Below are 13047 nucleotides of genomic sequence, written 5' to 3' on the forward strand. Positions count from 1 at the left end.
TGACCTTGTTATGGGGTCAATATTCAGCAGTTTGCTTTTAACTAGAATTACCCAAACAGTTCAGTTTAAACATAACTGTGGATTAGTTTTGATTAAAGAATTAAACAAGTTTATTTAACTACAAAGAGATTTTAAGATAGTACACGTACAAGGTGTCAGAAATGATTACAGGCGGGGGGGGGGGGGGGAGTTAAAAGGCTTTCAAGTAACTAAAACATAATAAACTAGACTTAGTTCCAAGTAAAATCCTTACCACAGATTCTCAGCAACATTGCTGACCAAATTCTCAGATCTGAACCTCCTCCCAAAGTCTGTTTCTTTTATCTTAGGTGAAAGAATAAGAAAGAGCGATAGGGAAAGGGGGAAAATGGAGAATCTCTGGGGCTTTTTTGTCCCCTCACTTTTATAGTCCAGTCATCCTATGAAATGCATTTTCTTGAGGGTTACCCCTAGATAAAATTCCTTCTCACAGAGAGGACGAAGACATGGCGTCTCATGGTGAGAGGTTCCAGTTGTTGTTTATTAAAATTCAGATTGATCTGTTCCTGCCCCCTCTGTGTTGCCAAAGAATGGCCACTTGATTAGTGATTGCCAATCAACTTTGATGACACCTGGCAAGAGGCATCAGTTTGTCTGGTAAACACATTTCAGTCATCATTTCGGATTATGTTCATAAGTTTACGTATAATATTGCTACATACATTTCACCATGATATTATTGACCAGCAAGCTATTCGTTTTCAAATAATACCTCAAAAGGTACAAAGATTATTAGGATAGTGTATAGAGTATAAATACAGGGGTGTATTTTGTCACAGTATAGCAAGCTAGACATTTTTTGTACTTACCTATGATTTTGAATATAAACTGTGGTATGGTTTTTTCTTTTCTTTTCTTTTCTTTTCTTTTCTTTTCTTTTTTGTATCTTCAGGGATGTTAATTTCTTCTAAGAAAGATGAACTTACTGCAATACTGGATCACTTTAATATACAGGTAATTGCTGAAATATTTTTGTTAGAGTTCTACATTATTTAAGACTTTTGCTTGGAGATTCAAACTGAAAGTTTTTGATAAAAGCAGCATGCTCCATTTTGATGAATGAGGGCATTAGTTCTTTCATACTGACTCAGTGCTGCATTGGTTCACATTGAAAAGATTATCTTCATAGGCAGTGGCTAAAAACTCAGGTTTGAAAAGGAAAAACAGAAAAATGGCATTCTGCAAAATCTGAATTTGCCATGGAAAATAAGTAAATCCGATGTGACCTAATGTCTGAGATTCAGTCATGCTGTTCTGGGAATTACCAGCTTACTTGTTGCCTATTGCTTCATTCATAATTGGATATCATTATAGTATCTTATGGTGCTCACCTCCTACAGAGGGTCTGTAGATCAACCTGTTCTAGCAGAGACCTATTTGGTTAGTTTTCTTCCTGTTAAGTGATTGAGGGAGGGCCAGTCTGTATTACTGTGCACAACAATATAAAATGTTTTACAGAAGCACGTATTCAACATGTGCAAAGAAAATCTTTAGTATGTTACAACGTAATGTAGTAACTATTGTACTGATTTTATTGGAATTTCCATGCCAAGTACAATTTTTTGGTTGTGCTGGATGGCTCATGGAACTGAAGATTGAGTCTTATGTTTATTTCACTCATATAGAATTGATTCCAGATCAATTGTGGAGAAAATCATGATTATCTACAGCTGTTCAGTGGTCTATTTAACCATACCTCTAATACCCCCCTTCCTGCATGTATTTTTACCTTCAAATCATTTCTAGTTGCCAAGTGTCCACATCATAAAAAACTGCTCCCACAGCATACCTCTTTTTTGCTTGAGTGTGTGCCTTATTTGAAGATTCAGAAGTCATAGCAAGGGGTTTAATGAACGAGACTGGACTGATGTCTCTCCTTTAGATGTGGTTCATCCAGATCATGACGTAGTCAATTTGACAGAGGAATATAGGAAAAATGGAGACTTCATTTCCAATTTTTGTTGATGTGCTAACTTTCATTAAAATAAACTTTCAGTTTAAAATACTTGTATGATTTTTAAAATTATTTGTTGTTCCAGGTAGATAATCCTGTGTCTGTTTTAACCCAAGAAATGAGCAAGCATTTCTTACAGTCTAAAAATGAAGGTGACAAATACAAGGTAAGCAGGATCAATGGCGTTTAAATAAAATATTATAAAATACAGTTCCTGTTTAGTCATTTTTAAATTTTAAAACTTCTATGAGGTTGCTGCTTTCATTGGATTTGTATGCAGAGTTTATTCAAAAAAATATGGTTTGTTGTAAGTGGGAATATATTTTCATTTCAAATTCATATAAAGGATTTATAAATGACATTTGAAAAATAATTTTGGAAAAAAAAAGTTAATTGTCTGAATTTGACAGCCTTCGAAACAAACTGCAAAGCTTACTTTTATTCCCTGGCCTGTGAGGAGATAGCTATTGGGTAGGTCTGAGTAGTGATGGTGTGGGACTATGAGGGTTGTGTAGGGAGCTTAAGTTCTTACTGTAGTTATGTTAGTCTGTGTTATTTGATTTGATCTGTCTGATGTATTGGTTTAATGTTTTTTAAGATTGCTTAGGGTGTCCAGAGTATTGGATGGGTGTGCATTATAGTAGTGCATATTATAATAGTTTGTAAAAATCCAAATAAATTAAAAAACTTAAATCCACTTTACACAGTCTTACCAAAGCTGAAATTTGGATCTCTCTCTCTCTCTCTCTCTCTCTCTCTCTCTCTCTCTCTCTCCTTTGGTTTAGTTCTTTATGAAAGCAACCCAGCTGGAGCAGATGAAAGCTGATTATTCATATATTATGGAAACTAAAGCAAGAACGCATGACCAGATAGAACAGGGAGTAGGGGTATGTAAAGGTTACAGTGGTAAATTACTATTCTCATGGACACTGGAATATCTAAGAAATATAGAGATTACCCATTATAAAATGTAGTTGCACCATACATTAACTATCAACTTGTAATACGGTTTAGCTGGATTGGTTAAATTGATAATCTGAGTCAATTTAAACTTTTAAAAAATAATCATTCTAAAATTCCATACAAGACCAACAACCCCTTATGCTCATTAATATTTGAATCTTTTTTTTTTTTTTAGCTTCTCCAAGAACTTAGACAGCACTATTTGGAGAAAGAGGAGCGTTACAAAAGTATTGCGTTCGTGAGTGAAATGCAAAGCAATCTAGAGGATTTGAAACACAAAATGGCTTGGGCAGTGGTAAATTTCTTGTTAGAATATTTGTTTCTTGAATCAAAGTTCACATAATTTATCTTCAAATTATCTTGAATGGTGTGATGTATACTTCAATTTTTTTAACCTTTTAGGTGAATGAAACTGAAAAAGAAATAAAACCAATTAAAGATAATATTAACATTGGAGAAGGACGTAATGAGAAGTATGACCAGAAGCTAATGGAATGGCAGGTAGGGTTGTCTTAAACAAGATGTTAATTCTGAATGAAGTCTGGGAGCATAATGTGGTAAAATCTCATAATAAACAAAACTGATAATCAATACCACTGAACTACTGCTCTTTTGCTGATGATGGCAAATCAACCTGAAACACTCCTTCCGTTTATAGTAATTTGTAACGTTCAGAGAGTTAATCAGGTATTATATTCTTAGCACTAACTGATAACACAGTACTATTAATCAAGGGCAACAATTTAACTTTGAGGGCTGCATATTTGACATGCCTGTGTTAAATCTCCATCCAAGAATATTAAAGAAGTAGCACATGAAATTGCAAGCCCATTAGCAAGGATTTTTAAACTCTAAACTCAGGGGATGTACCATACGACTGTTGAATTGCTAACATAATTCCTATTTTTAGGAAGGAAAAAAAGTGATCCGGGTAACTACAGGCCAGTTAATTTGACCTCAGTAGTATGCAAGATCTTGGAAAAATTTTTGAAAGTGAAAGTAGTTAAGGACATCAAGGTTAGCGGTAATTGGGATAAAATACAACATGGCTTTACAAAGGTAGATTGTGCCAGACAAACCTGATCCTTTTTGGAGAAGATAACAGATTTTTTAGATGAAGGGAATGCAGTGGATCTAATTTGCCTAGATTTCAGTAAGGCATTTGGTATGGTTTCACATGGGGAATTATTAGTTAAATTGGAAACTTAATTAATATGGGGATTAATATGAAAATTGAAAGGTGGATAAGGAACTAGTTAAAGGGGAGACTATAACGAGTCATACTTGAAAGTGAACTGTCAGGCTGGAGAGAGGTTACCAGTGGTGTTCCTCAGGGAGCGGTCTTGGGACTGATCTTATTTAACCTTTTTATTACTCATCTTGTCACAAAAAGTGGGAATGTGCTAATAGGGTTTGCCGATGACACAGTTGTGAGGTATTGCCAATACAGAGAAGGATTGGGATATCATACAGTAAGATCTGGATGACCTTGTAAACTGGAGTAATAGAAATAGGATGAAATGTAATAGTGGAAAGTGCAAGGTCATGCATTTAGGGACCAATAACAAGAATTTCTGCTATAAGCTGGGGATGCATCAGTTGGAAGTGACAGGAGGAGGAGAAGGATGATCACATGATCGTATTGGTTGATCACAGGATGACTATGAGCCGCCAATGTGATGTGGCCGTGAAAAAAGCTAATGTGGTCCTTGGATGCACCAGACGAGGTATTTCCAGTAGAGATAGGGAAGTATTAGTACTGTTATACAAGGCGCTGGTGAGACCTCCTCTGGAATACTGTATGCAGTTCTGGTCCCCCATGTTTAAGAAAGATGAATTCAAACTGGAACAGGTGCAGAGAAGGGCTATTAGGATGATCTGCAGAGTGGAAAACCTGCCTTATGAGAGGAGACTCAAATAGCTTGGCTTGTTTAGCCTAACCAAAAGAAGGTTGAGGGGAGATATGATTGCTCTCTATAAATACATCAAAGGGATAAATACCAGGGAGGAAGAGGAATTATTTAAGTTCAGCACTAATGTGGACACAAGAACTAATGGATATAAGCTGGCCATCAGGAAGTTTAGACTTGAAATTAGACACAGGTTTCTAGTCACCAGAGGAGTGAAGTTCTGGAATAACCTAACGGGAGCAGTGGGGGCAAAAAACCTAGCTGGCTTCAAAACTGAGCTTGATAAAGTTATGGAGGGGATGGTATGATGGGACAGCCTAGTTTGGCAGTTGACTGATCTTTGACTTCTGGTGGTAGATATGCCAATGGCCTGTGAAGGGGTGTTAGATGGGGTGGGTTCTGAGTTATTCCAGATAATTCTTTCTTGGGTGTCTGGCTGGTGAGTCTTGCCCACATGCTCAGGGTTTAGCTGATTGCCATATTTGGGGTCGGGAAGGCATTTTCCCCTAGGGCAGATTGGCAAAGGCTCTGGGAGTTTTTCAACTTTCTCTGTAGCATGGGGCACAACTCACTTGCTGGTGGATTCTCTGAACCTTAAAGTCTTTAAACCATGATTAGAGGACTTTAATAACTCAGTCATAGGTTAGAGGTTTATTAGAGGAGTGGGCTGGTGAGGTTCTGAGGCCTGCATTGTGTGTGCAGGAGGTCAGACTAAGTGATCATATTCATCCCTTCTGACCTGAGAGTTTGAGTCTAAATTATAATTTTAAAAAGTTGATTTTTAAAAAACATTTTCTCGAATATATATCTACATAATTGTTCTAGGTTTGTCGTGTTTGGTACCATTGTGTTTGTGGAAGAAAGGGCTTTCGAATGTCATTCATCTTGACCTATTTCTTATGACATTATATAATAAAAATTTCCAGCAACCAGATATCTTAAGGGAAGTTGGGGTTGGTGGGCAGACAGCAAGTCTCCCCTGCCATGCCACAGAAGATGACATAATTGAAATTACAATTCTGTAGATTTTTACCAGCCAAAAGACCCCTCCTTTACTTTTCTATCATCATCTTGCCCTCGGAATTGCACATACTCCCAGGGTATTTGGCTTCGTTGTTCTAGTGGAACTGTGAAATTAGTTTAATTAAATTTATAATTCTCCATTGGTAAGTAGATTATCAGAGCTATCTACTCATTTTCTTCCAATTATAGCCAAAAGAGCCATATCTAAATAGCAGTCTTTATTTATGCACTGTTGATTAGCAGTCTGATCCTTCATGGTCACATTAGTGCTCGTTCACCCTTCCAGTGTGCCTTAACCCAGTTCACTGTGGAAAAACTCTAGGATGGGAAGATAGTTTGTTCTCTGTGCTTGCTGAGTAGTAGGTTTTTTGTTTTGTTGATTCGCTGAATGTTGTTATTATGTGATGTGGAATCACTGACTGAGGACTAAACCGAGATGACCAATTTTGCATGGGTCAGTGAATAGTATTTGAATGATAGTTATTTTTAGTTCTGTTCTATATAAGTTCTTGTACAATGCTTCTCACAGTAGCATCTGAATGTCTTCCAATAGTGCATTAAGCAGTGTGACTAACATTTGTCATGTGTTCTGTCAAGTCATTCATTATTGGCCATATGAGAGCTGTAGACCAGTGGTGAAAGGCACAATTATTCCACGAACAGCTAATTCCCTGAGCCATTTAGAGACTAAATAGTTCTTTCATGGCCTTGGAACGTTCAGATGTGTTGAGAAAGGGACTTGGTTAATCAGATATTCAGATGATATGCATACAAAATCTGTTCCACACTGGATATATACAATTTTGCTGTTGTGTGTGGTATTTTGAGTCCATTAAAATCCCTCAAACAATGTTTTCTTTTCAAACTTGGCAAAGCACTTGTTGATCATTGAGGATTACATATGAGCCAAATATACATTTTTAAAATGTAGTTGATTTTAATTACTGCAACTGAAAAAAAAATTCAGTAGTCTTAAAAGGAAGCCATTAACTTAATCTCACTTCTGTCTGAAATATTTTACATACTGTTATTACAGTAACTGTAATGGTTTACTTTGTCAGCACTCTGTATTTGATCTTTATGGGTCTTCTGTGCCACAGCGATGAGACCATATCCTAAAATTAAAAAAAAAAAAAAAAAAGTGATTGTAAAACCAAAGAACAAAGGGGATAGAGGCAGATGTGTTGGGAAACTACTTGTAATCAGACAACTGCCACCTGGGGCACCCTCCTGCAGTAGGCCGCAGCACAACTGGTGCACCAGTCTGTTTCCCCTCTGTCTAGCCATATAAAGAGTGCCCTCACTGTTTAATTCCTTGTCCCACCTCTGGGCATAATTTATTCATGTTAAAACCATTCTCTTAGTTCCTACAGTAAAACACAAAGGAGATTTTCCATTCTTCTCTCTAGGGGTATCATTTCAAAGTCACCCACCTGTAGCTTTACGAGCAGTTCCTTTCTGCCCTTGTTCCAGGGCCTCACTCTCCAGACCATCCCCTCAGAAAGTGATCAGTCTCATGACTCTTCTGCCCAAAACACAGTCCAACGATTCAGCCCTTTTCAGCCTCCTGGCACTGGTCAGCAGGCTAGTCCTTTCCTGACTGATCCTCAGGCAGCTCTCACCTGCACTCTCCTTGCTTTTTCAGTTTGTGTTTTAGGCAGTTCTCTTCTGCATGTTTCTTTGCTTTTTCCAGGCAGCTATCACATGCTCCTTCGTGTCTTTCCTTTATATGGCTCAGGTGCCTTCTTTTAACCCCATTTGGGAGGCAGCTAATCAGCCGCAGATGCTCTGGACCCTGCTCCCTCTTAAAGGGGTTAGTCATCCTGTGACACTACTCTTGACACTTTTTTCAAAGTTTCAGGTTTATCATGTTAAAATGTGCAAAACCAAGTATCCTTTCACTTTCCCCACAAGTCACATACTTGGTAACTCGAATGTTTTTGCCAGACTTCATTAAAAATAAAACAGTCTTTGCACTAATTTTTTCAATTCAAAGGATAACTATTTGGTGAATTTTTATATACTCCTTAATCCATGGGCTTACTTGCCATTATCTTCTACTGTCACTGTGGAATATTTTTGAAAAAAATCATTTCAAATAGCTGGCTTCAAGTTTGTCTCAGAAATATTTTCCTGGTTTGAAGAGTTGTGAAAATAAAATATTTTGTTTCATTAGGTGAACTCATGTATTCTCTATATTTTGTTATAAGGTCAAAGTAAATGAAGCAGAAGAAAAGTACAAGGCCATCCAAGACAAGTTAGAAAAGATAAGTGAAGATGCACAAGCATTACAGCCTCAGTGTGTTCACCTGAAAGCCGATGTACAAGCAAAAAGAAAAGCATACAACGAGGCTGAGGTTGGTGGAAAGAAAACACGTTTTCTACTTCTATAGTGCTAACAGTCAAAAAAGAGGACTAGATGAAAGAACCCTTTCTCTCATCTAGTGTCTGGGGTGAGAGCTGTGCCTTGGGGCAAATTTTTGGGACTCTGAATTTTGCTTTTGAGTTATTGTCTGAATAAAGCCAGGTCCCAATAAGGGTGGTGATTGGACAAGCAAATGTGTGGAGTCTATGTAAAAGGGACTAGAAGAGGAAGAATAATGGGCAGATCAGAGGCTCCACACCCATCAGAGGGTCCACAGGGACAAACTGCTCATCCACATGAAGGCTTTCACTTGAATGGAGCCAGTTGTGGGATCATGGCCATAGTGTGCACATCCTTTATAACTGTACTAAAGATTGAATTGCTATTATGGCCACATTAACATAATTAGAAAAGAAACTGATAAAATGAATAGCTTAAATTCAAGCTCTAATCTTCTTCTTCAGTACTGCAAAGTGGTAAATCAGATACGACATTAGTGTTTGTCTTCAGAAAAATAGTAGATGTGTTAATTTACTTTTTGTGAAGACCAAGTAAGCTAATACAGATCAGACTGAATATGTTATATATGTCTAATTTTCTTGGTAGGCACATTATAATCGTTCTAGGACAGAATTAAAACGCCTAGAAAAAGATGATGAATTGCTACGGAAACGAATTGAAGAACTGAAAAATAGGTAAATTCCCCCACAGTGTTTGTAATACAAGTTTGTGATATGTAGAGAATGAGCTCTTCTGAATTGGATGATCCAATATCTTATCTAAAAAAATAAAAAATCTAGTTTCCAGCATAATTTGTTTTTCACTGTTGTATAATTTTGCTTAAAATGTGAAATATATAAATGTTGAAAATTCTGTCATAGGACTTTCACACACACAAACAAACTGGCTTGTTTTTTCTAATTTCTATTATTAGCCCCATCAATTGAAAATAGTATAGTCTCTTCTCAGAACTATGCTTCTTCTCTAAGTGTCATCTTTATGTATATGCTTTTGGGCCAATGTAACTCTTGACATGTGAAGTCGGAAACAAAATAGTTTTCCCTAAGGGGCTGTGTGGTAGAAAAGGAACTGAGTGGGGTTTGCTCATGCAGTGCTAGATAGCATCAAGGCAGACCATGAGGGAGGAGAGTGCATGTGCAGGCTGAATGGATACTGTTAGCAAAAATCTCCGATTAGAGGTGCAGGGGTGCACCCATAGGGGAACACATCTCGAAGAATCATCTTTGCTGCACAAGGTGAGTACTTTCCTCTTTCCAGCAATGAATTTGTCAGTGCTTGGCAGAGGCTTAAAGCCTTGTTAAAAGCTGGTACCTGGTTTGCTGTAGGTACTGTATTAGCAGTTCTTCTGTCATAGGATATGACCCCTAAGTTTACAGATTAATTAAAATATTTTGCTACTAGGCTTGCAATTGCATGTGCCAGTTCCTATAGTATTTTTAGATGGAGATTATCTGGGTCTCCCGATTTGGTCCAATTAAGCTGCTTAAGTTTGGCTTTCATCTCAGATGTGATAATTTGTACTTCCATATCCTTTTTTCCTATTAGCCACCCTGGCACTTCCCTCACGCTCCTCATTGTCCTTATTGAAAACTGAGGCAAAGTATTCTTCTTCGAGTGATTGCTCATGTCCATTCCATTATAGGTGTATGCACGTCTCCTTGCACGGCTACCGGAACTTTTTTCGCCTTAGCAGATTTTGTAGGGCCGGCTCTAGTGCCCCCTGGAGTCCCGTGCACATGCCGTAGTATATGAGGCACTGCTGACCCTACGCCCTCTCAGTTTATTCTTTCCGCCTGTGGCGGTTACTGGAACTGCCTGCGTTTGGCTTCATTCCCCTTGTTTAAACTTTAGACAAGGTTTTTTTTGTGTTAATTAGTTACTTAGGTATAACAACTGCTGTAGTGGTAGTTAGAGACTTAAAGATAGTCTAGCTCAGACTTTACCGGGTGCAGGTATGCTATGGTGTCATGGCTTCACGCCATGCACTTTAGGCGGGAAGGCTTTCCTGCTAGCTGGCCCCCGTGCCTGAGGCGTTGGGGAGAAGCCTTTCGTGGAAGGAGAGAGACTTTCAGACCTGGAAAATCCTCCTGAAAGCCTGGCTCATGGAGCCCCGAGCCAGCTCTGAGCCATCCTGCTTTGCAGAGGGCACTGTCGGCACCGACCCGACTAGGCACCGTGAAGACGGAGCACAGACACTCGCCCGCACTGTCAGAGCAGGCGGGGTGGAGCACCTACCGGCACCGTCAACTCCGGTGGCTGAAGGGCGGCAAGAGCCTTGTTGGCCTTGCATATGCCACCGCTGCCCGTGTCTCCACGAGGGAGAAGGGGCTGGTGTTAAGAGGAAGCCCATGTTGGCTCAGGAGATCTCCTGAATGGCTCAGGAGATCCCCAGTATGGGGAGGAAGATCTTCTGCAGACCGGTTTCCTAGGGTAGAGCAGGAATGCTCCCCTAGAAGTCATCCCAGGTCACGTCGCCGGACTGACCTGCATCGAGGCGGAGAGCGAAGTCGCCCACCCAACACCGGTCTCGACCCCCCCCACCCCCCCCGGCACCGGGTGAGGTCCATCGCACCACCCTGGCATCGAGGAGTTAGCCCACAAGAATGCGGAGCTGATCCCAGTCACCGCAGACAGTCTCAGTACCGAGGACTTCGCTGGGCAGTGCAGAACCCAGATGCCGGAGACAGTCTCGGCACTGAGGAGTTTGCCCTGCACCGAGGCACCACTGAACCCCAGATGCCAGAGATCGACTAGGCACCGAGGAGTTAGCCGGGCGGCGCAGAACCCAGCTTCGTGAGACAGCCTCGGCACCGTGGGGGTTCGACCCCGTACCGAGGCCAGGCATAGTTGGTCACCAGAGCTTGACTCAGCAACAAGACGCATGTAGGGTGCAAAGTCCTCTATGCAGGGATGATGCTCGGGTCATCTCAGCCCGCTGGAGAGTTGTCTGTACACCTGTCTGGCCGCGGCACCCAGTAAAAGGATTTTGGGCAGCCCAAGCAGTGGTCTGTCAATGGTGCCTCAGTATCCCTTCGGGGATGCAGTACCTGGGGGAGCAACCATCAGCGGAAGGTGCCAGAGCCCCAGGTGAAAGGCCTCAGAGGCAATGGTCACCCCAATGGCTGTATGACCTTGGGGGTTTCCCAGGGGGGACGGGACCATGGTCCGTCAACTCCTCAGGAATGCAGTCAGTGCCTCGAGTACAAGAAAAGGCCACCATGCGCCCTCGAACGACGGCTCGGCCCCACGGGCCTCTGCTCATGGAGGGGACTGCCTGTCCGTGGAAGAGGGCTGCGGCTTGCAGAGCCCCCCCTTCTCTCCTCCCCGCCAGATGAAGCACGCGTCCGAGCCCTGGTTGATTCTAGGGCACAATGGGAACTGCTAAAGAGGTGGCCTCTACCTTGGGGCTGGAGGCCAAGGAGGAAAAAGGGGTGGTGGACTACCTTTAATGTGATACCAGTGGGCTCCACAGGGTGGTAGCCCTCCTGGTCTACAGAGGGGTGCCAGACATAGAGAAGGTCTCGTGGCAACCCCCTCCTCCGTGTCCCAATGCCTAGAGGGAAGAGTATTAAACCCACCCAAGGGATCTGAATACTGTTCACCACCTCGCCCCAGTATCCCTGGCCACCGATCACAGGGATGGGCAGGGTGGACGGGCTCTACTCCAGAGATCAAGGGCGACTGCAAGCCAGACTTGTTGGAGAAAATTGTATTCAATAGTGTTATCAGCAGGTGGAGAGGGAGTCCTTGGGGGACTCGGTCAGCCCCTTTGCTGAGGCTCTGCCCGACAGCAGGTGCAGAACCTGTATGCCATTGCAGAAGAGGGTACAACGGGAACTAGAGCAGTGCTCCAGGCACCCTCAGGCCGCTACTGGCTGCAATCCCGGTCTAGCTCAAAAGGTCCAGCAGCCTATCCGGGGTCTGCCCTTGGACGAGTGAGCCTTCTCCTTGGCTCAGATAGAGGCGAAGCTGCATGGTCTCAGGGCCTCCTAGACCACACTCTGTTCCCTGGGCTGCTACGCGCCACAGACCTTCAAGTGTCAGGCAGGTCTCCAGGGACAGCAGCAGCAGGACTGCCAGCCATGGCTGTCTCCCAACCTACGGGCAATGAGACAGAGTCAGGGGGTCTGGGAGACACCATCCGCCCTGACTGGCTCCTTGGGCCCTCAGCAAGTGTCCTCCCGGCAATAAGGTGATTGGAAAAGGCCCTTCTGCTGGTGAACGCAAGGGCAGCGCCCTAGCCTATACCCTCCTGCAGGCTTGGGTGAGCCAGAAGGCCTTCGGACCACTGGGTTCTTGAGATAGTTCGGTGAGCTAGGGGCCCCGGTCGTCTCCTTCCCGCGGGCTCTCGATGCCACCCCCTTCCACCCTCTCAATGGTATTTCCACATCCAAGAGTTTGAGGGCGCCTCAGCCACGAGCAGCGGGAGAGATCCTGCAGGCGATGGCAGAAGAGGCCCTACTTGAGGTACTCCCTCGTTCCCAAAAAAATAAAATAAAAAAAAAGAGAGAGAGAGAGAGAAGGGGGGGATTTGAGGACGTTGGCAAACCTATGTCATTCCACAAATACTGAACAAGAGGCTCAACTCTCGCATGATTCCCCCAGCTCCAGCAGTGGAAGCATGCTGACCTGGATGTCAGGGACACACATCCTCAAAGGTTCCCTCACTTCGTAGAGGTCAACTCCCTCTAATGCTTTACGGTTTACCCCACGGTCTGTTTCTTGGCCGACTGTGTCTACTGAAGGCCTGGCAGCGGTAGCCGCGTGCTGAT

General features: G+C 42.3%; 1 protein-coding gene across 5 annotated transcripts in view; it reads left to right on the forward strand.

The window, feature by feature from the left end:
• The window catches only part of SMC6 (structural maintenance of chromosomes 6), a 109170-nt gene that overhangs the window by 13954 nt on the left and 82169 nt on the right, over positions 1-13047 (forward strand). For all 5 annotated transcript variants that reach the window (XM_067544733.1, XM_067544735.1, XM_067544736.1 and 2 more), the window contains 7 exons: positions 932-993; positions 2079-2159; positions 2779-2880; positions 3132-3251; positions 3359-3457; positions 8100-8246; positions 8861-8949. In XM_067544733.1, the coding sequence (XP_067400834.1) occupies positions 932-993; positions 2079-2159; positions 2779-2880; positions 3132-3251; positions 3359-3457; positions 8100-8246; positions 8861-8949 (700 nt within the window). The remainder of the gene's footprint in view (positions 1-931; positions 994-2078; positions 2160-2778; positions 2881-3131; positions 3252-3358; positions 3458-8099; positions 8247-8860; positions 8950-13047) is intronic.

The sequence above is a fragment of the Emydura macquarii genome, unplaced genomic scaffold (assembly GCF_026122565.2).
Source record: "Emydura macquarii macquarii isolate MOO-44397 ecotype Brisbane River unplaced genomic scaffold, CSIRO-AGI_Emac_v2 contig_1027, whole genome shotgun sequence".
NCBI lineage: Eukaryota > Metazoa > Chordata > Testudines > Chelidae > Emydura > Emydura macquarii.